This window comes from Balearica regulorum, chromosome 23, assembly GCF_011004875.1.
Source record: "Balearica regulorum gibbericeps isolate bBalReg1 chromosome 23, bBalReg1.pri, whole genome shotgun sequence".
NCBI lineage: Eukaryota > Metazoa > Chordata > Aves > Gruiformes > Gruidae > Balearica > Balearica regulorum.
Genome location: NC_046206.1, coordinates 3,252,404 through 3,278,312, shown reverse-complemented (window position 1 = coordinate 3,278,312; position 25,909 = coordinate 3,252,404). Strand labels below are relative to the sequence as shown.

The 25,909-nt window shown below is 59.2% G+C and overlaps 3 protein-coding genes across 8 annotated transcripts in view; 1 reads left to right on the top strand and 2 right to left on the bottom strand.

Annotated features, from left to right (window-relative positions):
* Nucleotides 1–25,909, bottom strand: part of USP28 (ubiquitin specific peptidase 28) — a 176,141-nt gene that overhangs the window by 35,339 nt on the left and 114,893 nt on the right. The gene's annotated exons all lie outside the window — the stretch shown is intronic.
* The window catches only part of ZBTB16 (zinc finger and BTB domain containing 16), a 62,245-nt gene that overhangs the window by 4,024 nt on the left and 32,312 nt on the right, over nucleotides 1–25,909 (bottom strand). For 2 of the 6 annotated variants that reach the window (XM_075774414.1, XM_075774413.1), the window contains exons 4-7: nucleotides 22,837–22,923; nucleotides 8,197–8,367; nucleotides 5,923–6,090; nucleotides 5,383–5,698 (exon numbers count right to left, since the gene is read on the bottom strand). In XM_075774414.1, the coding sequence (XP_075630529.1) occupies nucleotides 5,469–5,698; nucleotides 5,923–6,090; nucleotides 8,197–8,367; nucleotides 22,837–22,923 (656 nt within the window). In that variant the 3' untranslated portion in view covers nucleotides 5,383–5,468. Of the gene's footprint in view, nucleotides 1–716; nucleotides 920–1,320; nucleotides 1,570–5,382; nucleotides 5,699–5,922; nucleotides 6,091–8,196; nucleotides 8,368–22,836; nucleotides 22,924–25,909 lie in introns of those variants that run through there. The other 4 variants (XR_012838740.1, XR_012838739.1, XM_075774416.1 and 1 more) reach the window with 2 other exon arrangements.
* Nucleotides 24,241–25,909, top strand: part of RBM7 (RNA binding motif protein 7) — a 52,666-nt gene continuing 50,997 nt past the window's right edge. The window contains exon 1 of the mRNA XM_075774441.1: nucleotides 24,241–24,259. The gene's annotated coding sequence lies outside the window, so the exon portion shown is untranslated. The remainder of the gene's footprint in view (nucleotides 24,260–25,909) is intronic.

Below are 25,909 nucleotides of genomic sequence, written 5' to 3'. Positions count from 1 at the left end.
TGCGTGGGTGTGCGTGCGTGGGTGTGCGTGCGTGGGTGTGGGTGGGTGTGTGTGGGTGGGTGGGTGCGCGTGGGTGTGTGTGTGTGCGTGGGTGTGCGTGGGTGGGTGTGCGTGGGTGGGTGGGTGTGCGTGGGTGGGTGTGCGTGTCCCCGCCGCCCCCAGGCTCCCCCACCCCAGGGACCCCCCACCTCCGTACACCAAGCACCGGGGGCCACACGCCCGCGTCCCCCTCTCCGACACTCCCCCAGCCCGTCGGGCTCCACGCGGGGCTTGCTTCCCGGTGCATGCTCACCCGGTGGGTTCCCATCACGCCCCTGCCCAGCGGTACGGTAAACTGGGAGAGAACCGGTGCCGGCCAACGGCACGTGAACCGGGGTGACAACAGGACTGGCTCCGTGGGCATACGGTGCTGGAAGAAGAGACCCGTGGGGTCACCGATCGCTACCGCGGCATTGGTCAAGCCCCCTGCTCCCCATCTCTGCCCGAGGCGCGAGGCTAGGAGGAGAGGAAGGAACCACCGGCTGCACCCCAGAGCAGGGAGCTGAGCCCAAACTGCCAGGAGCAGATCTGCCCAACACAATACCCGTTTCGGAGCTGGGGGTGTCAGGGGGTTGTGACAAGAAACGCCGACAGTGCTTTTGGGGTGGTCCCCGGCCCCGCCGTGCTTGCCCAAGACCCTGTAAAGGTACAGCTCGCTCTTCACACCGGTAACATACCTGAGCAACCAGCACGGGCACCGTCCTCGAAAGCGCTGGAGATGACGGGAGGGCCCATCCCGCGCTCTGGGAGCACCTCTGCGCACGGTCGGGCTGCAGGCGGCGGGGCAGAGGTGGGTTGATGGCGCCCGGCTCTCCTACATCCACCTCCCAGCACACTGGCCCCGGACTGAGGGCCCCGCTGGCTGTCCCGGAGCCGTCACCTGCAGGAAAACTCCCCGCTGAGTGACAGGGGGGCTGAGGATGGGTGGGAGTGGGATCCCGCCGGCGCCGGCCCGTGCTAATGCGCTGATGGTCGGTAAGTGGCTGCCTATTGATGAGGTGTCCAGCTAAAGAGTTCGCGAGACACTAAATCAGCCCATTGATCCTGCTGAGATCGATGGTGCTACAGACCTGATCACTGCAGCGGGCAATTAACACCCTTTGGAATGAGCCGCCTTCATGTAACATCAAACGCTCCAACAGACAAATCCAATGGGCCCATTGACCCGGGCGTGCGATGCCGCCCAGCCTGCGTGTTCGAGGTGGGGACGGGGCGGCAGGACCCCTGAGCCAGCCTCGCCATCCTTCTCCCACCCGTTGGGCCCCAGCATGAGATGCTCACCTGCGCCGCCGCATCCCACAGACCACGTCGGCGGCCGCTCGGTCCTCCGTCCTTCCCCGCGACTAGGAAGCCGTCCCACGCCCGACCTAACCCCCTCGCGCAGCTTGGCGGTCCTTTCCCCCTGGGAGAGGAGGCTGCCCATGCCGGAGGAAGGATCCCGGTTCTCCCTTTGCCCTCTCGCTGCTTTGGGAAGCGCCGCACGTGGGGAAAAGTTCCAGGCGTCTCTCCAAGAGGAGCCTGGATTTTCCTCTTTAAAAAAAAAAAATAAAAAAAAAAATCAATAAATCTGAATCTAATCTACTAATAAAGGTTTAATGAGGACATAATGTTGATGGAACAGAACATTGTTGCAGCATAATCGCTCCCAGCTGCCGCGCGAGCGTGCAGACAAAGGCCCGGTCCTACGACAATTTCCCCATTATTATAATAACGCCTTTGTACCGGGCCAAACGCCGGAGAGGGGATTCATCGTCCCCCCCCTTCTCCCGGGGACGCAGCAGCCGGCAGGTTGCTTGCAGCACGATGGCCCCCAGTTGCCCGAACCAGGACCAAAGTTCTCCCCCCGCTTGCCCAAAGCATCCCTGGAAGAGGGGTACCGGCAGCGGGGCCGGTGGGGGGAGCTCTGGGAGGCAGGGACCACCACCGGGACCTCGGGGTGGGCACGCAGCCCCCCCAAACCCCACCGGGAAGCCCTGGGGCACGGGACGAGCCCGGCCTCGACACCGGCACGTGCGGCAGCCCGGCACGCGTCGCCTGCCCCTGGAAAATAAACCCCAAACCCCTCAGCCACGCTTCGCGTCCAGTGACTCGGACCGCACCGTAATTAAGGTTTAACGGCATCGTGGGGCCCAGGCGGGCGGCGGGCAGCGCCCGTGGGGTGCGGGCACGGCCGGACGACGCCGGCAGCACCCACCTGGCCCCGCCGCGGCACGCCGTACAGTTTGTCGCAGCACAAAAGGAGCGCAGGCGCTGCTGTTAATGTAGTCAGTAAATAAATAAAGGAGGGCTTAAGCTTAGTGTACAGCAATCAGTCGAGAACTACAGGATAATTAACGCAGCGGGGGGCCAGACTACTCTGCAGTCAGGTTTAAATGAACGAGTTCACTTTCATTGAGGCAAACTTGCTCAGCTCCCTGGTGAGCCGCACAGGCAGGCTGGCAGCGGCACAGGCAGCGGCGCAGGCAGCGCGCGCCTGCGTCCCGGGACAAGGCATGCGGGTTTGCTCCCCGGACGCATCCCGGAGGCACCCCCCCACCCATCGGGGTTGGTTTAGGGGATGGGGATCCCCCCACACCCCCCCCCCCCCGGTCCTGGGGGGAGCTGAGCAGGCACCCCCAAACTCACCACCGCGGGTCCCCCCCGAGCCAGTGGGATGCATCCTTCCTCCTCCTCCTCCTCCTCCCGGCAGGCACGGGCACAGGAACAGGAGACGTCAGGCCGAGACAACGGAATTAACTTTATTGGTTGTTTTTTGTTTTCTAACTGCAGATTCAAGGTATACAACTGAACATTGCTATTTTCTTTATGAGACTTATAAATAAAAATACAAAAAATGTTCACTACAAAAAAATCTACCGTTAGTAGGATGTAAAAAATATTCTCTTTGCTATAGAAGGCACGAACTTCACTTAGTGACACATGGAGAGAAAAAAACCTGCAGCAGTATATTCTTCTTTTTTTTTTTTTGTCTTTTTTTTTTTTTTCCTCTGTCAGAAACACTGAAGTCTTACAAAGAAATGCATCTGAATCTACACAGGACGAAGGCAGATGCGGAGAGCTGCAACTAGGAGACACCACAACTGGGTTTTTTTTTTTATTTTTATTTTTTTTTCTTTTTCTTTATTTTTCAGGAAACTTTTAGCTAACGGCATCTGTGGCTAGAAGACAGAGAGGACTCGCAAGCAGAACCGCAAGGGAGCGAACGGCGAGGGGAAGAGGGAGAAAAGTCGTACAAAAAATAGGAGGCGATAGATACTCTGAGAAAACCAAAGGGGAACTTGGGCACCTTCTGCGCCCGGGCTCAGAGAGGTGCTGAGGTAGACGGAACGAGGACAGCGGACGGACCCGAACCACGAGCGGCAACACAGAGCAACGGGACGGGCAGGCGGGCGCTCACGACACCGACGACAAGCCAAGGGGACAGGGAGCCCGGGGCCGCGGGGCCCCGCGGGGCGCTTGGTCCTCACTGCGATACGATACACATATATATACTCGTATATATATATATATATATATATGGAGGGGCGGCGGGGGGCTGCTGTGCCACGGCTCGCCGCGCCACGGCAAAGAGATGCGGGGACGCGCGCCCGGGGCACCGCGGCGTCGCTCCGATGCCGATCCCAACGCCGTCGCGGCCGGCAGGCTGCGGCACTAAGGGAGGGAGGGAGGGAGGGGGACGGTGGGACGGGAGGGGAGGTTAAAGCAAAAAAAGCCACATGAGCTCGGCCACGTGCTCCGGTGCGCCGCAGGGAGCTACCGCGCACGCGCCAGAAATTGCAGCAACTTTCCGTACGAAAGAACTGTGTTTGTTTTTTTAATTTTTTTTTTTAATTTTTTTTTTTTTTTCTTCTTAGGCACAACAGTTAAACGAGCCGTTCTCCACAGTCACGTCCTGGGATTGTACGACAGCGGCGTCCACCCCACGCGGAGCAGCAAAGGTCCCGCACGCGGAGCGGCAGGCGCGCGCGCGTGCAAAGCCGGACCGGGGCGCGAGGGAGGATGCTGGTCCCGCAGACGCATCCCTGCTCGGCACCGGGAGAGGTGGTACGGGCTCTGCCGGGACGGGCACCCCAAACCAAGAGGGGCCATCGGCATCCCTCTGAACCGCATCCAGACACCGTCCCGGACTCCTTTCCCCCCTTTTCACCCAAACGCAGCAAAACGACGACAAAAAAAAAAAAAAAAAAGCAAAGCTGCAGACGCAAGTGCCGCGCGGGATGGACAGCGCAGAGCCCGCTTCCGCAACCGCGAAGGAGAAAACACAACAAAAACAAACACAAGAGGTAGCTTCAGAACCGACACCCCCGGCCCCACGGGACCGGGCAAAAAATACCAGTTTTGGTAAGGATAATGCACAACGGGAGGCCGGCGGGGACGCTGCTGCCGCCGCCGCACCGCCCCTCCACCGCCAGTGCCGGGCACGTGGCTCGCACCTTCCCTGCCACGCCGCCCCCCGTCCTCCCCAAATCAATAAAAGCTCATGAGGTCACAAAAAACCGAGGTAATTTCAAGTAAAATGTGCTAAAGGCGGAAATATGCCAAAAAACCCAACCAAACCCAAACCAAAAACAAACCCCAAAAACCGAACAAACGAAAAGCCAAAAAAAAAAAAAAAAAAAGGCGAGCGAAGCCGCCTGCCACCGGGCACTCCTCGCTTGCGGGCTCCTGCGACTGAGGGCTGGGCAAAAAACCACGCTCGGCACCTTCCGGCCGCCCCAAATTAGCAGAAAAAAAAAGGGGATCGCCCCCCACTCGGAGCGACACCGCGTGCCGGCGGCACCCGTGCCGGCCCCGGCATGGACCGCGCGTCACCAAACCGGCCGCGTCTCCCCACGGGGGGGCTTCGCCCTCGCCCCCGGGGAAGGAGGGGAAATGCATAGAGAGGTCTTTGGTCAGGGGGAGGGCGGCAGCTCCCTACCCCAAACACCCTCCTCCGGCCAGCGTTCCCCCCCCGCCCCCGGGGACGCTCTCGCCAAATCGCTTACGGCTCGCCGCAGCCGGGGAGCACAGGAACCCTCCCGGAACGGGGGGGCTGAGCCCCACGCGTGAGCTCGGGGTGTCTGCAGCGGGGTCCAACGCGGTGATGGAGGACAGCGGAAATTAGGATGGAGGAAGCGCATGGCTCCTCCGCCGTCTTCTCGGCGGCGCTGGCGCCAAGTCCCCGGAGGGCCGCAAGGGGCGAGAGCCACCCCGCAGCGCGGGCGCAAAGGCAGCGGGCGCACAAGCGGACGGGGCCGGGGCGGGGGTCGGTGCGTCCCCCCGCCCCGGCGTGAGCCGCGGGATCCTCCGGGCGAGAAGCGACGAGCGAGAACCGAAAACAAACAAGGCCGTGGACGCTGCGGGTTTGGTGGTGGGTTTTTTTTTTTTTTTCCTCCCCCTTTCTGCCCAGTCCTCCGCCATCCGGCCCCGCCGCCCCTGCGCCTCCTCCCTCAGACGTAGCAGAGGTAGAGATAGGTCTTCTCTATCCGCCAGTCGGTGGGGATCTCCTCCGGCTTGTGGCCCTTCATGTGCTTCTGCATGGCGGAGAGGCTGGGGCAGTACTCCAGGCAAATGGTGCACTGGTAGGGGGAAGCGCCGTTGTGGGTCCGGAGGTGTTTGATCATGGCCGAGTAGTCCCGGGAGCGCTGGTGGCACAGCTTGCACTCGAAGGGCTTCTCGCCTGCGGGAGACGGGGGGCGTCAGCGGGGTAATTAACCGCCCGGCATCGACGCTGCCGCAGCGGGCGCAGCCGATAGCCGAGTAATGAACAGCAAAACCGATCTCGCTATTGATCCCCTATTTGCAACAGCTACGCGCCGGCGCGTCCGACGATTCGTTATCCCCGGTCTGTGCCGCCGCCCGCCTTGCAGAGACGACCCCCCCACTCCGTCCCGCAGCAGGTACCTGTGTGGACCCGGTAGTGGGTCTCCAGCTGGTGCTTGAGGCTGAACTTCTTGCCGCAGCCGTTACACTCGTAGGGCTTCTCGCCGGTGTGGATGCGCTTGTGGCCCTTCAGCGTGCTCTCGTCCCGGAAGCAGCTGCCGCAGAACTCGCACTCGTAAGGGTGGTCGCCTGCAAGCACACGCGCGTGTCAGAGCCACCACCGTGCCAAAACGGGCTCCCCAGCCCGCGTTCATCCCCGCCACCCGCCACCCCGGGGGATGGAGCACCCCAGCGTGCCGGTCCCCGGGGATGCTCGGGTCCGCGGCAGGGTAAAGAGACCGGAGGGTGCGGCGATCACCCCCCCCACACCCCCAATTCCCGGCTTTTCACCCAGCATCGCCGGCGCAGACCCGGCCCCGGGCGTCTCCCGCGCTGCAGACCGGGCGGCTGATAAATGAACTCCGGTTCGGCACCGAAGGCGGAATGATTTGAAGGAAAGGTGAGGGCTCCTGCTACTTATTTATTACAGCCGCGAAGGCAAGGACAATAAAGATAGATTGATCGTCCGAGACTTTGTTCATGAATATTTAAATATTACTGATTTGTCTTGTCACTGTAATTACAATTTCTCTGTGCCGCATATCCTACGAGCACAGTTTATGGTAAAGAATGGCCAACTGTATTTCACTTGTCCTGCTGCAGATGTGCGGAGCTGCCAAGCGTGTAATGTTCCCCGCATTTCATACATTTTCTTCAGCTGTGAAGGCTTAAGTCATCCACAATGACCTACGTTTTTTCATTATCCCCGTGTCAAACTGCACTCGTGCCTGGGCATAAATTGTCCTTCTCGTTATATACTCACATGCCTGCGCTTTCCCTTCCTCTTTAAAATGATATTTTACTCTCTCCCCGTGTGCTGCAGTCGAGACCTGTGGCCCCTCGCCCCCTCCCGCTGGCTGGCTGGGCACCGGAGGAAGAGGAGGAGGAGGAGGATGATGCTCAGGATGCGTTTCGGACCCCCCCCCTCTCCAAAGGCAAACTCCAAATTACGGCCTTGTTTTTCTGATCCTGCAGTCAGGGATTCTGCAGCCAGAGGCAGACAGCGTTTCCACACGCTCAGTTTTTAGGAGAAGCCGCGTGAACAGGAGCCGGGGCGCGAGCATCCCGCATCCGCGTGATTACACGCCTCCCCCCCCCCACCCAAAGCGCCGACGACCCCGGTGTTTTTTCACAGCCAGGAGCTGCTAAAGCAGCAGAGGCCGGAGTGGGACGCGCGCGGCCCGACCCGCGGCCCAGGTCACCGGATTACCGGCTATAAATAGCTCCACAGCATTAACGTGCTTATTATCGGCACGTGATTCCCGTTTCCCACGTCGGGACCCCGAGCCCCGGCACACGTGTGGCTCTGGCAGCTGCTGGCCAGAGCCCGGACGGAGCGACCCTCCCGGGACGCTGCCTGCGCATCCCCCCCCCGCCGCCCCAGCAGCCACTTTTACGTCCCCGTCCGGGGCTGTACGCGCGCACGCCGGTTAAGGGGAGAAAGGAGAAGGGGTATCCCGACCGGGCACGCGTTTTCCTCCCTGCCAGCAGTAACAGCGCAGCCAAGGAGGGCGCACGAGCCTCCAGCTCGCGTGGGCAAAGGGTGGGCGAGGAACGCTTCGCGCACAGGGCGCTGGCTACGAAGCACCAGGCAGGCTGACCCCGCTCGTCGCCCGAGGATTTGCTTTTTCCTGCGCCGGGTTTTGCAGCCGGACCCGAGCAACGGTGCTCGGTGAGGTTGGGACCTCTCCTCTTGCCACCCCCCGCTCCCTGGGTCCTGCCCGGGAACGCTGGCGGAGGAGCCGAGGACGCGGCGCGGGCAGTTTGAGGACACGGCGTAAGGCGGTCAAAGCCCCGCTGTCCCATGCGGCTCTCCTGGAGCCAAGCCCTGCCCCGGTGGGCTGCGCCGCTGAAGCAGCGGCTACACGTAGCGCAGGTCGCCCTAATCCCATTAGGGCCGAGCACCGGCTGATTATGTGCATCTACCGCCTATAAGCCGATGAAGCGGGTATGATCGCACGTCCCCTAAGAAGGTCACATGTCACCTTATACCGGATCAACTTATTACATGGGGCTTTTTTTTTTTTCCTTTCCGTTTCATTTTTTTAAATCCAAACAACCTCCATTGCAGTTGTTTTAAGACAACTTCATCCTTCTTTTCCCTCCCTTTTTTCTTCCCCCCCCCTAAAAAAAATGGGGAAGAAGCCTGGCACGGCCGCCCCAGCCCCGAGCATCCCGTCGGCGACGCCATCGTACCTGTGTGGGAGCGGAGGTGCCTCTTGAGCGCGGTGTGGCTGGGGAAAGTACGGTTACACTCGCTGCAGATGTAGCTGCGCACCCCGGCGTGCACCTCCATGTGCTGCTGCAGGGCGCTCTGCGTCTGGAACCGCTTCCCGCACAGCAGGCAGAAAACGGCCATGTCCGTACCTGCGGGAGACGGAGAGAGACCATTTAGGCACAGCCCGGTACCCAGGACCCCCGTCTGTTTGGGGGGGGGGTGGATGTGTGTCCCCGCTCCGCCCGGCAGCAGGGATGCTCCTGCACTGGGGAGGATGCTCCTGCAGCGAGGGGGATGCTCCTGCATTGGGGAGGATGCTCCTGCATTGGAGGGGGACCCAGAGAAGGGGGTCTGGGTGTCATTGGGGGGCAGGCAGTGGGACCCCGACCCTGCTGGCCCCGCAGGGGGAATGCCAGAGAAGGGCAAGGGGCTTTTATTGCATCGGAGGCAGCTGGAAGCTGAAACGCAAGGCAGCTGTAGGGCGATCACCGCATCCCCAGCACCTGCGGGAGCTGCCGAGCTCAGACCTCTCGACGCCCAGGGGAAAGGGGACCCCGAGAAACACCCTGCAGAGCCGAGCAGGGGGCTGGACGCGAGAGGGCAACGTGCCCACCCCTGCGCTGCGCGCGATGCCGAGCCCTCGTGCGAACACAAGCTCCGTCCTACCAACCCCGGGAATAAAACTGGCCGCGTCAACGCAACAGTAAGAGCTGGGGGGGAAAAAACCCCCACCCCCAGGTACTTGATACGCTGTCAATAAAAATATCAGACCTTTCTGTTATTAAACAATTCATTTTTGTTTATGCATAGCTGATTGTTCAGAACCTACGAGTCAGTGCAAATTGTGTTACGCGGGGAGATTAAGCAAATAAACGCTAGCTTTTCGGAGACATTAAAATGTGAGGACTCTGGAAATAAAATTATCTAGAAAATTGTATTAGCAATTCATTAGCAGCAGCAAGATGTTCAAGGTAACCAACGGATCCGCGCTGCCTTTAGGAACAGCAGGGGCGGCGGGGGGGGGGGGCCCGCTCGCCACGCTGCCAAAACCAGCCCGGGGGAAGAACCGGGTGGCAAGGCGCAGTCGCCGGAGGGGAGCCCACCAGGACCTCTGTGCCACCGCTGCGTCAGCATCGTGGTCCCGCCCAGCACGCAGGCAGGTGCCAGCGAAGGATGCTCCCCCAGCGGGATGCCGGTAGCATCCTCCTGGCCAGCCCCGCGCCTCCGGCCTGGGGACCAGCTGGGTGACGGGCATCCTGGAGAGCATCCCAGCGTGCACCGTCGCCCGTCGTGGCAGGGCGTTGTGGCAGCTCTGGGGGATGCAGGAACCGCCAGGAGGGATGCTCAGCGCCAGCCTTGGCGAAGGATGCAGGGGGCTGCCCAGAAATGCTCCGAAATCTGCAAAACCCCCCCCAGTGAAACGGGAATAAAAGCAGCAAGAGAGGCGGCCTCACACGGGAGCTGCCTTTCTCCCTCCGCAGGGATTTATCCCGGGGGGGTGGGGGCCATGCGGGTTCGTGCGCCCCCCACGCAGCTGCGGACAAAACGCTCCCGAAACAACAACAAAAAAAAATTTAAAAAAAAAAAAAAAAAGCAAAAGCAGTCAGCCCCAAACGGGCCGTGCGAAGCAAATCCCGAGAGGTATGCGGCCCCGCGGCCCTCGGCGGCCCCGGCGGTGACAGCAGGACGGGTCAAAGGTCCCCGGGGCTGAGCCCCCAGTGCTGCGGCCAGCTGCGGAGCGGAGGCCCCGGCCGGCGGGACGCCGGCCCCGATAAATCTGCCGCCAGCAGCCCCCGCTGGGGCCGGGGACAATGGGCTCCCGCGGGGGCGGAGGGCAGGACAATACCGCCGGGCCAGCGCGCGGGGCCGTAACAAATCCTCCCTGGCACCGTAGGGCCCTCATTTGTGAAACTAATTGGCCCCCGCTTGAAGAAAAAAAAAAAAAAAAAAAAAAAACCCAAAAATACGGGACGACTCTGGCAGCCGTGGCGATGGGGACGAACAGCCTCACGCAGGTGCGGATGCGCCCGCGGGGACGGCGCTGGTCCCACCGGGGACGGGCATCACCCCACGGGTGCTGCTTGCCAGGACCCGCAAAAAAGCGTTTTTCAATCATATTTATTTATTTATTTTTAGGTAACGCGTTTGTAAATAAACAAACAGCCCCAATGGGGAGGTCAACGCGCGCTGGCACAGCTCGCGGAGGTGCTGGCCGCCCTCCAAGAGCCGAGCGTCCGCGGGGCGCGAAGGCTGATGCCAGCCCGGCGCAGGGGCGGAGGATGCTGGAGACGGCCCCGCATCCCATCCCCTCATCGAGCCCAGCAGCGGGACGTGGAGGACCGAGGTCGAGCACCGCTTGCTCGCGGCCCCGAGGCTCCACCAACGCGGCTCTGCCGTGGCTGAGGTCCGCGGCACCAAGCGGGGGCTCTGCCCCGCTGCGGCCGTTCTATTAAGCCCATTTTTTTTTCTAATTTATTTTTGAAGCCGCACGTGTGGCAATCGGAGAGAGGGTGGGAGGTGGGAAAAAATGGGAAAGCTCAAGCGCAGCCGGGCTTTGGCAGCACCAGGCTCGCCGTCAGGAGAGCCGCGCCGGGCGACGCGGGGAACTCGGCCCCGGTGTCCCAGCAGAGCGCATCCCGGTCCTCCCACCCCAAGCGCATCCCTGGGCTCGCAGCCGGAGCAAGCCCCGAGCCAGCCCCGAGCCATCGGAAGAAAAATCACCCCCGATAAAGAACCACCGCCGCCCCAAACCAGCGAGAGACGGATTTATTCATTTCCCTGACGTTTTAATGGTTTCTCCCCTTTTTGCGGGAAGATGATTACAAATTAAGCGGCATTTAAACGCTTTTTACTGTCAACAATTAAAAGGGGCGAAGGCGGGCGAGCAATTCATTCCCTGGGAAACGCGGCGGCTCTCGGCGGGCGCCGCCGGCCCTTCCCTCTACTGTACGCCGCACAATGGCCCCGAGCGCGCCATTAATTTTGCAGGACGTTCAAAAGCAAATTAAAATATAAAAAGCCCCCGGGCACAAAGATAGATACCGAAGGAGGGGGCGGCGTAGGTCAAGCTCGCGGAATTAAAGTCTTAGCAACCGGGGAGGTTTAAGCGCGGCCCCGTTCGGCAGCCACCTTCGCCCACCTTCCGCCTGGCTTTACGCATCTCCGGCGGTGTTCGCCGGCAAACGGGGCGGCTGTCGGCGCCGCCGGGTTCGGAGGCAGGAGCCAGAGCAGGTTGGGTTTAGGACGCTATTCGGCCGAGGCGGTTTTAAATAGCAGGCGATCCGAAATCCGGATTTTAGGGCAGGGACGCTCGCTCCGGGGAGGACAGACCCTATGGCTGCGAGCCTGGAGACGCGCGTCCCGGTTCTCCGGCGGCTCGCTCCCAAACAAGCGCCGGGATTTAAGGGCGAGCGCGGCGAGGCGCGATACCCAGGAGCTTCTTCCGGCTAGCGGCGAGGGATGATGCAGGCGTCACGTCGCCGGCGTCGAGTGCGGCAGCGGCGCCGCCTCCACGAGAGGAGGAATTACCATAAAAACCGGGGCGGTGACGGGCGAGGGAGGCAGGGTGGGTTCTCCCTTCGGTGCCAGGAAGGAGCCAGGCGGGTTTGGGCAAAGTTTAGGATGCGGGAGGCGCGCCGGCGGGAGAAAGGCGACACGTCCCCTTTAAAAGGAAATATAATTTACAGTGTGCAGCCAGGCGGCCCATAGTTTCAATCTCGTTTACTATAGAGAAAACTCTGCTAGCTGTTCTCTATCCCACAAATCCGATTTAATCAGACAAGCCAGCCAGCGTGGCTTGAAGTAAAAACGGATAATTAGTAAACAGAGAGCTACTTCAGTGCTTCATTGGCATTCGAGCCGGGCTAGTGTGTCGCATTTAAAATGCAGTCTGATGAAGTTTACAAAATCAAACCATTTGTTACTCCTATTGAAGAGGCTTCAGGCCACTTGCAATTAAATTGGAATTAGTGCTCAGAATGAGATACAGCAAATTCATACTAAAAAGGGATCTGACTTTCAGACATTTGACTTCAAGTTTTTCCCCCCACCCTGCGCGCGCACACGCGCTGGCCTCCCGACCCCGTGGCAGCGCCGCCGAGCCCGGACCCCCGACCCCGAGGATGCTCCGGCAGCAGGAGAGGGGGGACAGAAGGGGACCGACGCCACCGCGCCGGTGAAGCATCCTCTGCCGAGCCCCCGCCGCAGCAGCGCGGCTCGGGCAGTCCCCAGGCACGCGGAGCTGGTGCGGGGACGGATGCGCAAGCCAAACTGCCCCTCCCCGAGTCCTCCTCTCAACGCTGCCATCTTTCCCTGCAACGTTATCTCTGGTTTTCCTGAGAGCAACGTCGCCAGACTCAAAAAAAAAAAAAACCCGAGGCGGATCCATCCGTCCGTCCATCCATCGCAGCTGTAATCAATCGCATCGGAAACCCGTAATCGAAGGCTGCGGAGGGGTGTGCCGGGAAGGCTCCGGCGTTGCAGTGGGCGCGAGGCTGCACGCATCGAAGGGTGCCGACGGAGCCCGTCGCTGCCTCTCACCGTTCAAAGCCCCGAACCCTCGGACTCATGTCCTGCAAATTTGGGCCCGCCAACGGGGCTCTCCACTCCTTCAGTTTTCCTGTTTAACGTAACCTCTGACACGATGCACGCCCCAAAGAGGCGCGCCAAAACTGCGCTGTGCGAGCCGGCCCCCTCGTGCCCGGCAGCCGATGCCCTGCACAGAGGCAGCAGCTGGGCGGGCGATGGCCGCCCTGGCTCGGACCGAGCTGAGGAGGAGGAGGATGGGTGATGAAGGCGAGGCAGGAGCAGCAGGCACCGGCACGGCCCCGGGGACGCTGGACCGGCGCCGAGGTTGTATTTTGCCCCGGGAGGGTGGCGGATGCACGCTACTCGGGGTAAGAAGATTAACCCAGTTTCGGTGTCTGTTTTCAGGGTTGTTACGAAACCAAAAGCGGCGGTTTTGGAGGTAGCACCGAAGCAAGCCCGCGGTGCGGTGCAAAGGAGCCCTTCTTCAAATGCTGCTGTCGGGGTACGGCGATGCCTGCATGTGTACACGTGGACACAGAGGTTTTTAAGGGCGTACGGCCACTCTGGGGGTGCTGTCGAGGGGTGACGGTGGCAGCCGGTACCACGCCAGTGGCTCGGTTAGAGCTCAATGGCCCCTACAGCCTTCACGGTTAAGTAGAGACGGGGGGGCAAGGGGGGGGAACCCCTGGACGATAAACGCATGAGATGCGTGCCGTTTTGCGCCGGAGTCACCAAATCATCCCGGTTTCAAAGGCTGCCTCCGGACTCCACGGCTCGGCTCCTGTGCTAATTAACATCTTTATGGAAGGCAACTTCTCCCAAGGGGGCATTTGTTTGATTATTATTATTTACTTGGAGATAGCACAGCTTTCTTCCTAACTTTAACCGATTTCAGAAAATTAATTCTTAAAAAGCAGCCAGCGCTGCGCCTGCTCTTTGGCTGCTGGTTTTCGTCCAGGGCTGGATGCGGCTGCCCCGGCTGCAAGAGGAGGGCAGGGCGCACCCCCTCCGCACCCGCTCGCCTTTTTACCGACGCCCAGAAAAACTCAAAAGCCTTTCAGAGCAGATGTACAGCGTCGACCTCGCAAGCGCAGGGGATTAAAAAACACCCCCACCCACCCGAACCTAAACGTTTCGTTTTCCGCCCCTGCGGCGACGCGCCGTGCCGCTTCCTTCCCCGGGGCGGGATGCACGTGGAGGATGCTCCGTGTCCGGGTGCCCGCGGCGATGCGGGGGAGCGGGCAGCGAGCCCCGAGCCCCGGCACGGGCAAGCTCGCTCGCGCCCACCGGGGGTGATTTATTCCAGGGGCCATCTGGACCCCGGGGACAATGCGGTCCCGCATCCTGGTGAGCCGGCGCGTTAGTCACACCCTCCCCGCTCGACCTCTCCGTCTCTCTTTGAGCCCGGCAGGATGAGAGCATCCCCTTCTCGCCTCCCTTTTGGAAATGGGTGGGCGCAAGCCCCTTTGCCCCCCATCCCCCGGTCCCATCAGCATCACCTCGCCCCCTTCCCCGCCACCCCGCATCTCCATCGCCGTCATCATCGTCGCCTGCCTTCGCTGCGCTTTTCTGCGATTGCTCAGGCGAGAACGATTACGAGCGGGGAGGGAAAGAGCCCGGCGACTATTAGCGGCGGCGGCTTTATGGCAACAGGCACACAACTCATTCGTTTCATGTTTCGCAGAATATAAAAGCACCGAAACATTTTAATTTTAAATTCTTATCATTGAATTTACTGCTTTTCTCTCGCAATGATTTGTGTTGCTTTTTAATTTTTACAGTCTCTACAGAAGCCAGATGCTACCGCCTAGGGCCAAAATAATAAAAACCCGCCGCAGTCGCGAGTTACAGAACAAAAAGGAAACGCGCGGCTGACAGAAGTTAATATCTCAATTTAACAGTGCTGCTCCGCTAATGATCCTTTGATATGTGTTTATTTAGAAAGGTCTGATCTTGACCTTGAAAGCAAACTAAACCGCAAAGTCTTTATGAGAGGAGAGAAAGACTTTATTTATAGACTGGCTTTGCGTCAATCACGGCGGCAGCTGGACCGGCGCTGGGTGAAGCCCTGCCAAGGCAGCCCGCGGGTCCAAACTGGGACTTTTGGGGAGGGGGATCGGCTGCCGACGAGGACCGCGGCGTGTCCCCCCCACCTCCCGCCTCCGGGGCAGGACGCCGAGCCCGCGTGCCTGCAAACCAAGGGATGGGCGAGGGATGCTCCCCGGGGGACAGCGCAGGTCCGGGCGCGGGGGATGAGCCATCCCCCAAGCACCTCCTGCCCGAGCCCTTCTCCCCAGTGCACGGGGAAAGCCGCCTCCGCTCTCCCCGGACGTGGTGCCCAGGCTTTGGAAGGACGGGGCAACGCTCGGTGTCACCCAAACCCGCACCGGCAGGGCGCGAGCAGGTTTTCCTCCCGAAGAAACGGAGCGTCGCGCAAGCCCCCCTGTTCAGGAACCAAGCTCCGATCGTCTTTTACGAGGGCCCGTCCCGTTTAACCGCGTTTCCTCCCCTCGGCTGGGGGAGGCGAGAGCCTCCTGAGCTCCCCACGCTAGGCGAGCCTGGGAACGCGCCGTAGGCGCGCTGCGCTTTCGGACCCAGTTTCTACTATTTTAGGCCAAACAGTGGTTTCTGGCCGAAGCTGGAGCCGCGTGCTCCTCGCAAAAGGTGAAATCCCCGAAACGTCGCTTGACTGAAACATGTTATTCGCTTCGGTTTCTGGGTATCTCTGTGCCGCTTTCCCCTAAGCCTGTCCCAGCGCTCTCCATCCCGGGGAATTCCGGATCCATCCCCATGATTCCCGAGGAGGACGTGCCTTGTGGATCCATCCCTGCCCTTCCTGAGGGTGAGCGCGTTCCCCGGGGCGAACGGAGGCAAATCGCGGTGGCATTTCCGGCTGCCCCATCGGAGGGGAAGCCGCCACCTACTCGCTTACCCACTGTCACCGCGCCGGCTTCCCAAATTTCCTCTTCCCAATCGGAATTTGGAGTGAAACCAGCTGAAAAAATAATTTGACTTTCCGTCGAAAATACCTAGTGTTATTTTCCCCGTTGCTTTCCTAGTGACGGTTAAACGAATGTGTTAGAAACGGCTCCGTCGTCAAACAAAGAGCTCGAGCGAGGAGACAAAGCCCAAAGCCCTCGCCAGCATCACTGGTCCACCGAGAGCCACCCCCCATCTCTTTTTGGCCAAAGAATCCCCCACCCCCGCCCCGCCAGCCTCTTCCAACCGGCCCATCGGGGTGGGTGCGCACTCTTCCCTGCCCGGGAGGGTTTTAGGGGACGGCAGACCGCCTCCCCGGTCAACATCCTACCCTCCACGGTGGTGCTCCCGTGCTCGCCTACGGGGCTGCGGCATCCCACCCACGCGAGACCAGCGTCACCGATGCCATCGCCACCGCCACCGCCCTGCCCGGCACGGAGCTCGCCCACTCCCTGGATCTCTCCCGGCCGGGACGGTACCGCTCTGGCATCCTCCAGCCCTCAAGGACATGCCGGGGAGCCCTGGTTCGCATCCCAGCCGATGAAAGGACCCTTTCGGTGGCACGGGTGGCCGGGCACGGTCAGCGGAGCGACCGGTTGCCGCCAGGCACGAAGCCGGGAATCGCGGTGTCCGCTTGTTTTTCCTGCGCCCCCATCATTTAAAAAAAAAAAAAAAAATAAAAAGAGAAAGAAAAGCTGAAAAGGCCCTCTCGGTAACGCGGGGAGACGTGAAACGGTCCCGAGAGCGGCCTCTCCCCCATTTCGCGTGGGTTTTATTCTCGTAAAACGGGGAGACGCGAATCCCGGGGGACAAAAGTAACTGCTAAGGTAAGTTAAACCTTGTCGAGATGAACTTTCCTGCTACTTTTAATTAAAAGTTCTTTGGAATTAAAAAGGACACTATTCAGGAAAGGCTGAAAAAAAAAAATTCATTGACACCAGCCCGCCCCCCTCCCCTTTTTCCCAAGGAAAAGAAAAAGCTGTTTTTGTGTGTCTGCTCACCCAGCCCGCACTGTACAAAAGGAAGCGGATTTGCAGCAAGACACATGAGATGACCCCCTGACCCCGAGCCGCTGAAAAGTCCTCAATGGCATAAATACCAGATAATCAATCACATACCAGGAGGGCCGGTCCCCCTGCCCTCGCCCCCGCCGCCGGGTTTATGAGAGATGCACTGTAAACGGACACCGGCTCCTGACGGGAGGCCCCTCTCGGCATTCCTCTGCCGGACCAGGAGACCCCGGCCGCCTCCTCGCCCCGCATTTCGTCCCCGTTGTATAAAGCCGCGGCAGCACCCGGCATCCCCGAGCTCGCCGGACGGCAGCCCGGCTTTCCTTTTTTCCTTTCCTTTCCCGCTCCGGAGCAAAATGAGGAGCCAAGGGGTACGAGAGGCATCCCTCCGTGCTCCGCAGCATCCGGTGGGCCCGTGGCCAGTGCCAAGGCGGGCGGGAAGAAACCAGATTTGTTTTTTTTTTTGGGGGGGGTTCACTCGCTTTTTGAAGCCACGCTGGTTTCCCTCACGGTGGGGCGGCCTGGACAAGCTGCCCAGTTCCCCCCCACCCCGTGCTCCGGGGGCAACGACAGAGGTTAAAGCTTTCAAGGGGAGGAAGAAATAAAAAAATATATAAATTGCTGAGATACTGCACTGGTTTGGTTAAACGGGGAGCCACTCGGCAACTAAATTTGATAATGCTTTTGTCCGCGGGTCAGAGGTTAAATATGTTCACACTAATCCTCTTCATCTAGAATTAAAGGACAAGAAAGATTTCTCCGTAGCTTAGCGAGAGGGCTTTTCTCATCGTGCTTTAAATAGTATTTGCACAGGAAAATTAAAGGCCGGCCATCGGCCGCTGCTTTTGGATGCGGGTGCGCGGGCCCGCCACGTTTCCAGCTCCTGGCTTAGCTTTTGGCGAATCAGCCCACTTGCACGAAGCCCGACCTCGTCGCGCTTCCCGATGAGCCCTCCTCGAAGCACGGGGGAATTTTTGCCGCTGTTTGCTGTAAAGGTGGCGGGGGGAAAAGAGGAAAAAATAATATAAAAAAATAAAAAAATAAAGCAAGCAGCCACGGTTTGGGAGGCTGGGAGGTTCCCCGTTTCAGGAATGCGCGCCGGGACTCGGATTTCAGGCGCTGTCACAGGACATTACTGTCAGACAAAGGGGCTCTGTGCTGTGCCCCCCCCCAGACCCGAAACCCCACAGAAGCCGGGGGACGGTGCTAACGAGGTGACGCCGCTCCGCGCGCTTGCCAGCGAGCTCCCGACGTGCTGTGGCGGAGGCGGCGGCGGGGGTGCGAGCCGACAGCCGCGGCGCAGCCGCTTGCACCGTGTGTTGCGGTCCTGTACGACGGAGGCTTCCGATAGGAAGCGCGGCTGTCCCAGCCCTTGTTTTTACGGAAATAAATGTTTGCAAAAAGTGCTTTCCTTCGAAGACACCGGCTCGCATGGGAAGAGCACGTGGGCTGCGAGCTGGGAGGCACAGGATAGGCTGCGCCAGTCAGATGCCCGTAGCTGAAGATGTCGCGAGCAGCCACAAAAGCCTCTTTCGCTATCGGCATTTCGCGCCGTCGGTCGCTACTGAAGCCTCCGTACCCAAGCATCCAAAATCCAGGATCGCGACCGACAGAAAAACCCGCAAAGCGTCACCTGGGCATCGCCACGCAGCGTCGGCGGCGCTCCCTCCCCCAGCTGGGACCGGGGAACCGAAGCGAGCGCGGGAGGGATAATTACCTCTAAGCGTACTTAATACTACAGCGTGTTATCTCTAGCTATGGAAGAAAAACGCTATCCAGTGGTATTTCCCCCCAAAGCCTCATCGAGCCGCTCTCTGAAAACTCTCAGGAGTCCCGTGAAACGGTCAGCTGAAAACTCATGGGCAGCCCGGGAAGACGTTGGGTCGGTTTCGGTAAGGAAGTGCCGCGCCGAGCGCGAGGCAAACGGAATTTATGTTTCGACGTCATTTACGGCTCGTGTCGCCAAACCCACGCCTCGCGTTCCGCTTGCTCAAAATCCTCGGTTTCCAACACCGAAAGGTGTAGCGTGACGTACGTCTGTAGCGTCACCGGCGGTTTTTAGGTGGGTACCGTTTTGAGGCAGAGAAAGCGAAGCAAAAGAAAGGAGATTAGTCAAATACGTAATTAACTGGACGAAGTGCAAATTTGTCGCAAAGAGAGAGACGGCGTGTGTCGGCGCAGATCCGGCACGGTCCCCTCCTCCTCCAGGCTCCCACGCATCCCCCTCGCCAACCCAAGCCCCTGATGGGGTTCATGGGATGCTCTCGAACAGGAAAACACCAAGCGCTCCAGCATTTTTAAAAAAAAAAAAAAAAAAAAAAAAAAGTCACTGCAGATCTCAGCGTGCCTATCGAAGGGGAGCAGAATTTTTTTTTTTTGGGGGGGGGGGGTAGGGAAAAAAGCGGCGGAAGCCCTGCAAAGTGAGAGAGGAAGGCTGAACTTCCCGAGCAGCCGCTGGGCGACACCGTCCATAGGATCCAGCATGGGGGCATCCCTCGGCCACCGACGCCTCGCCTCCCAGGTTCTTGCTCTCGTGTGCTGGATTTTCCTCCCTTTGTACCTCCGCTTATACCGCACGACTGTTTTGAATCTCTAAAATAATGTGACAAGTTAATGATGGCACAATTATCTAAATGTTTAACAGACATGTTATCTAAGTGAATCGGATTGAGATTCCATCCCGCTGACAATAAACATCAATGGGAGAGCAGAAAGTGATAGGCAAATTATCGCCAACCCTGCAATTTCAATGCTATTAAATTCGGAGGAATAACAGCCCTGAGGCCTGTAAACTCTGAATAAAATAGACCCTTGTGTTTGGCCAACTATTAAATCAAAACGCTACCAACATCCCAGAAAAAAAAAAAAAAAGGAAAAAAAGGGGGGGGGAAAGGGGGGGCAGGGGGGCGCGGAGATTTATAGCTTTCCAATTTTCAGTTACACGTTGCTTTTCTTAACTCCTTTCCGCACCCCGAGCCGGGGGACGCTCGCAGGGGATGGCGAAGGCTCCCGCGCATCCTCCGCAGAGCGGCCGGGGGCACGCCGATCCCACAAATCAAAAAGCCAACTACGCGCCGAAGAAAACGCAGCCTATATCAGGCACGGAGCGTGCCCACGTGAAATTGGGTCAGGAGTAAATTCACGCTGGCCCGCGGACCGACGCCGGCTGCCCAGCGCGGACACGCTCGCCCCTGTTAATTGCCTTGGCGCACGGCGCGGGGGGGGAAATTCTAGACGAGTCACCTCTGATATTTATAAAAAAGTCGACGGCGAGCCCGTGCCCCGTTAGCACAAACGCCGGCCACGCGAGCATCCCGCGCCCCGCCGGCGCTTGCTGGGGGGGTACGCGCTCGGGCTGCCTTCTCAATGCGTTTCGGTTTTTCCTCTGTGTTTTAGGAGAAGGGTAAGGAATTTTCCACGCTCTCCACGCCCCCCCCCCCCCCCCGGCTCGGCACCAAGCTCGCGCTGCCGGAAGATGAGCCAAAACAGTTGCTGCTTTTCCTATTGCCGCGGGACGGGGGCCAAGGACAGTGAACACCCGGAGAGGGCGTCTCAGTCCTGTACACAGCCGGCTCTGTGTTTACAAGCAGAAACTCCGGGTTGGGTTTGGTTCCCCCCCCCTAAATTCATGATTATTTTTTACCTCCCGTCGGAAAGCAGGGTGTAGCTTTTCTACCGTAAGAGACAGGCAGTGCTTGATGCTGGCTTCGTGTTTTGCACTGTCATTCGGAGGAGCCAGTGAGGGCGATGGGAAAAAAAGAAAAAACAAAGGAAAAAAGAAAAAAAAGAAAAAAAAAAAAGAAAAAAAAAAGGAAAAAAAAAAGAAAAAAATAATATTGAGAGAAAGGGGGGTCCTGGGTCCCGACCTGAGAAACAAGCCCTGAGAACCCTCGATCTTGGCCATCCATTGCAGAAAAACTCTCAAGCTGTGGGTCATCCGGACAAGCGGCGACTGCCTGCAGACAGGTCCTGCATCCGCTGCTAAACACCGCGTTTTTGAGCAAAGTGGGTACGGTCACTCAGCCCGTACGAGACACGCCCTGCGCAATTTTTGAGGCCACCCTCAAAGGCACCTACCGAAAAGGGCTATTTTTTTTTTGCCTGGAAGGTTGGCAGGCCTTTTACCACTGCTAAGGGCGAAGGGAGGACACCCCCCCCCAATAAAAAATCCTTTCTGGGAGATGCGGTTATTTGGGAAGGGGGTTAATTATAGCGGCGGCTATAATTAGGGGAGGGATGCTTTCCGTGCCAGGGCAGGGCGCTCCGCATGCCACCCGAGGAGAGGAAGCGATTCATTTCGGCTGCCCCGGCCATCCAGCCCCTCTCCGACACGTAACCAAGCTGCCCGTGTTTACAGCCGGGGACAATAAACCTGCTCCGCCCGGGGTCACCGTGTCCCCCGCGCTCCGTTTCCCCGTCGCCCTTTGAGCTTTGGCACAGCACGGCCCCTCTGGTTTCGGCAACCAAAGGGATGGTTTTGGGCGTGGGCGTTCGTTAGATAGATGCTCAATGGCGTCGCACCCAGGGCTATGGAGACCCAGGTACCGAGGGGAGCCGGGGGTCCCACCGACCGCCCCGGGATGCTTGAGGGGTCCGGGAAAGATAAGGAGATGGGGAGCCGGCTGCTGTTTGCTGCTTTGCTCAGGTCGCTCGTCCTTTTCCTTCTCCTTAACCTACGGTACGCGTTACTCATTTTTTTTCATTTTAAAAAAGACCCTGATCTGTAAAGCCCGGCCTTCCAGCCGTATGACTCTGGATAAGGCGGGCAATTACTCTACGATTTACGAACGGGTGATCGGCCAGCACGGCTCCCAGATCGGATGACGTCCGCAGTTACTCCCACCCGGTGATGCAGCGCTTTGCGTTGCCAGTTGGGTCCTCGACCCCCCGGCATGACACCGGCCGGGCTCCCCGTGCCATCGCTGAGCGCAAACTCGGCCGTTACCGGCATTTACCGGGGTTTTCGGCGCTGAAAGGTGAGCCTGCGCTCAGTCAAACCGCCCCCGATACAGCACGGGGAGGAGCAGGCACTTTCTCCCCGGCTCCAGCCTGTTTTTTGGGGGTTTGAAAGGCTCCACCTGGGACTGCCCGGCCGTGAATTCCCCTGTGCCCCGCCGCAAACCCCTCCTGAGCAAGGTGGCTTTTGCAGGACGCATAAAGAGCTCCTTGTGCTCCCCGACGGTGGCTACGCCGAAGGGCCGGGGAGCGAAGCCAGCTGCCGAGAGCCGTTCGGAAAGGGCCGGTGTTTTGCTTGCAGAGGGAAGAAATTACCGCACGCTTGCCGCGCCATCGTTCCCCGCGCACGTACGTTAACGCCGAGCGATAAACGTGACGGCGCTGTGCGGACCGGTGCCTCGTTACCGGTGTGTTTTAACAAAAGAGGAGCTGGGGTCAGGGTTTTAAACCTGCGCGAGCACGGGGGGAAAGAGGCTTTTTCTGGGTCTGACCCTCCACGAAGCCCCGTCCTCAGGTCCCTGAGCATCCCTTCCTACGAGCGGCCGCGGTCCGACCGTCTGGCAGACGCTTGCGTGCGCGCAGCGGAGCTCCAGACGCAAGGCGGTTATCCCTATAAACACTTTGAGAAACGCAGCTACCGGCGTAGGCTGGGATTCGCAAACCATTCGTAGCTCATCGCTCATGGGCTCCCGAGCGTCCGCACGCTCCTCGGCAGGGTATTTATCCCTTGGGAAGCTTCTCTTAAACGGTGGCCAAGCACCGGCACGCCGGGCAAATTTTGGCACGCGTGGCTTTGAGGGCGGCCAGCGAGCGGTGCAAGGGCGCAGAGGTCGCGCTCCTCCTTCCACCGCTGTCGCCCTCGCGAGCTCGGCAAAAACCAGCCCAAAATCAGCCGGCAGCAAGCGTCCTGACCCAAAAGCCATTCGGGGAGGTTACCCCTGCAGATGCCAGGTGCAAACCCGTTGGCGATGAAGAGAGAACGCGGCCGACTTACCTTCATGAAATTAAAGTCCGGCAATGAGCCCGGGCAGGTCCGAAGAGGGAACCGCAAAGGGTTAATCAATCCCTCGGGCAAAAGGTTATGAAGGCAGCCTAAACCTTAGACTTGGGTTTAAGGGTGGGAAGGGGAAAGGGAGGACCACGTACCGGTGTGCGTCTGCCTGTGCGTCTCCAGGGCATCCTCCTTCGAGAACTGGGCGCCGCACTGATCGCAGACCAGGGCTTTGGCACCCGCTGGGGAGAGAAAAGGGAGAGGAGGGTTATTCGAGGGACGGGGGACGCGGCTGCGGCCACCGGTACCGTTCCAACCGCAGGACCCGTGCGACGGGGGCACAAACAGCAACGCCTCGCTTCACCCCGCGGTCCCGTTCCTTGCACCTACCAGCCCAACGCGTGATAAAGAGCTGCTTGCCAGAAAGAAATTAAACATTTGAGGTTGGTGGGTTTTTTTTTTTTTTAAATAAAAATAAATCATTAAACATCAATGCGTTTCATTAGCGCTGTAACCAACCTAATTGCAATCGGTTTCCCGCCCCTTCCCATCACGGCCGCCGTTGCCGGGACCCGAGGACGCATCTGGTCAGAGAGGTGGCTGCAACGGTGCGACCGAGCAAGAAACTCTTCGACTGTTGGCGAGAGACGTGGTATCGGGGGGAATTCTTAAAAAACCCCTGTCGACATGCGCTGCTAGAGTGGGCGAGGAAAAAAAACCAAAACCCGGATGGCCCAGCAGCAGATAAGTAAAGTCCGGATAAAAACAGATTAACGATACACACCACGTCCGAAGCATCGCCGCCGGGACAAAGCTGCGCACCCGTTTCTTAGATTTCGAGGTTTGATGCATCTGTTGTGAGGAGCTGAGCGTGACAGAGCGGCCTTCAAGGGGGATGGGGGGGCATCACAGCCGTGCCACCCATTTCCAGGGGTCCAGACAGCATCTCCCATCCCACTCCATCTCCTTCCTGCGCCCCCACCCCACCGTCAGGGTGGGGTTTGGAGAAAGGTGCAGGGAAAAGGTGACGGGGGAGAGAGGGAGGTATCACCAGACGCATTAAAAAGAGAATTCCTTTGCCTTTAAATTGTCTCAGTAACGGCTGGCTCGCGGGCAGAAATATTTGGCAGCGGCGAAATTAAAAGTGATAAATTTTCTCGCCAAGCGCTGATCGATAATAGAGGTCTCATCTGTTAATCAATACGACAGTCTGCCTGTTTACTGTGCATATGTTGTTCTCCGCCACCCTCGCCGCGATGTCAAGTTTGCATTCAAAACAACCCGAGTGTGCACGGGCCACATGGCCGCTCATGAAGGGATAAATACAAGGGGGAAAAAAAAAGGAAAAAACAAAAAAGGGGGATTTGGGGGGCGATGCGAGGGGGCCAGCGGGGTGGCTCCATGCGCACGTGCCGCCGGCCGAAAGGGCGCGCGCCCGGGATGCTTTTGGGGACGTGGGTGCTGCCAGCAGCAGAGGAGCACGGCGTAAAAGAGCGGTGAGACCTCCTCCGGGATGGGGAGAAGCCGCTGGAGCAAGGAGGGGATGGGGATCGATAGGGCGGGAGCCGCGGGCTGCCCTCCGCCCGGCACGCCAGCGCGGGTGATGCGCAGCCGGCAGTTGCCAAGGCAATGACTCTCCATCGCCACTCGAAGCTCTCCCGGCCCCACCGCCGAGAAGCGTCATCCGTGAGGATGCTGCAGCAACAGGTCCTCCCCGGGCAGAGCAGCTCCCCGACACTCGCGTCCCCCCCAACCTCCGCCATGACGTTGGGGGTCCTGTGCTCCGGCCGAGCTGGGGGGCTGGGATGCACCAAAACACGGGGTTTACTTTTTCCTCCCCCCCTGTTTTCGACATGGGGAGGACACGCGCACACTGGTGCTCCATGCCCCCCGAGAACTGATCCAGGGGGGCAGCGGGAGCCCGCAGAGCCGCCCTGCGGAGGCACAGCGAGGAAGGGTGAAGGCGGCCAGCATCTGGCCCGGGGGGTGGTGGTGGGGGGGGCCAGAAAAAATTCCTGGCGAGGCGAAAAATAAACAGGGCGAACGCCGGGAGGAGCTGGGCGCGCTCGCTTACATAAGGAAGCACAGCGTGTACCAAAACAGCGGACCCAAAAAAAGCCGGAGCTGTCAGAACAATGAGTACAGACGCGGGGCATTTTACAGCAGGCGCTGCCGTACAGTTTTATTTACAGTACCTCTTATCAGCGCGGGAACAGCACGCCGCCTGCCAATTTCCAAAGGCCAGGACTGCGTGTTCTTTCCCTCAAGTAGATGTGTACTCCAGGCGGGGGAATTTTTTTTTCTTTTTTTTTTTTTTTCTCTCTCATCAGCAAAACAAAAACTGATACGGAGCCAGGATTCCTGTAATGTACACACGCTCGCGGGGGGGGGGGGGGGGGGGGGGGAGGAGGAGGAGGGAGGGAGGGCGGCAATTGAATATGTAAATAGTTCAAGGTTAATTTTACTATGTGAGTCACCGGGAAAAATGTCATCCAACATCTGAGCTTATTATAACAGGGCTCAGAAAAAAAAAACACCCAGCGCGGCTCGATGTTTGTTATTAAAGGGAGCGGGACGTATCTGAAAGCAGCGCGTCCCAAGCCTGCGTCGGGGCTTTCTTCTCTCCCTCTCGCCTTTCCCCTCAGCCCCCCCTGTGCTTTAAATGCCCCCCGTCGAAACAATTGCCCTCTCTGAACGTACACAAGTTCAGGGAGGATATTTTCAGCGAGCGCCTCGTATCGCCTACGGTATATAGATATCTCCGGATGATCTTCCCGACGGGACAGGACTCCGCGTGCTGCCAAGTACCAGCCGCGTTTCGGTGTGAGCCCTGCGGTTGGCACCAACCTCCCCGTCGTACATTTATATCCGCGCGAGCGAATTTATAGCTCCTGCCTAATAAAGGTCCCCGCAGCGAGAGCGAACGGACCAGGAGCTAACGCTTTTTTCCATCCAGCGCTATCTGCACAGTCATCGCCGCCCCGGCGCGTCCGTGTCAATCCTCCCTCGGCAAGGTCAGCGCTGCCCGGGGACCGTGGTGCCCCCCGAAGCAAAGCGATGAGGAGGAGCAGGCCTCGGCTTATTTAATTTCCCGAACGCAAGGGGACAGCCCCACGCTGGCCAGGACGGGCAGCGGCGCCGGGGTTTAAAGCAGCTCTCGGAAGCGGGATGCTCGAAAGGGTCACGGCAAGCATCATCCCGGTGCGCATCCTGGTGCGTATCCCCGTG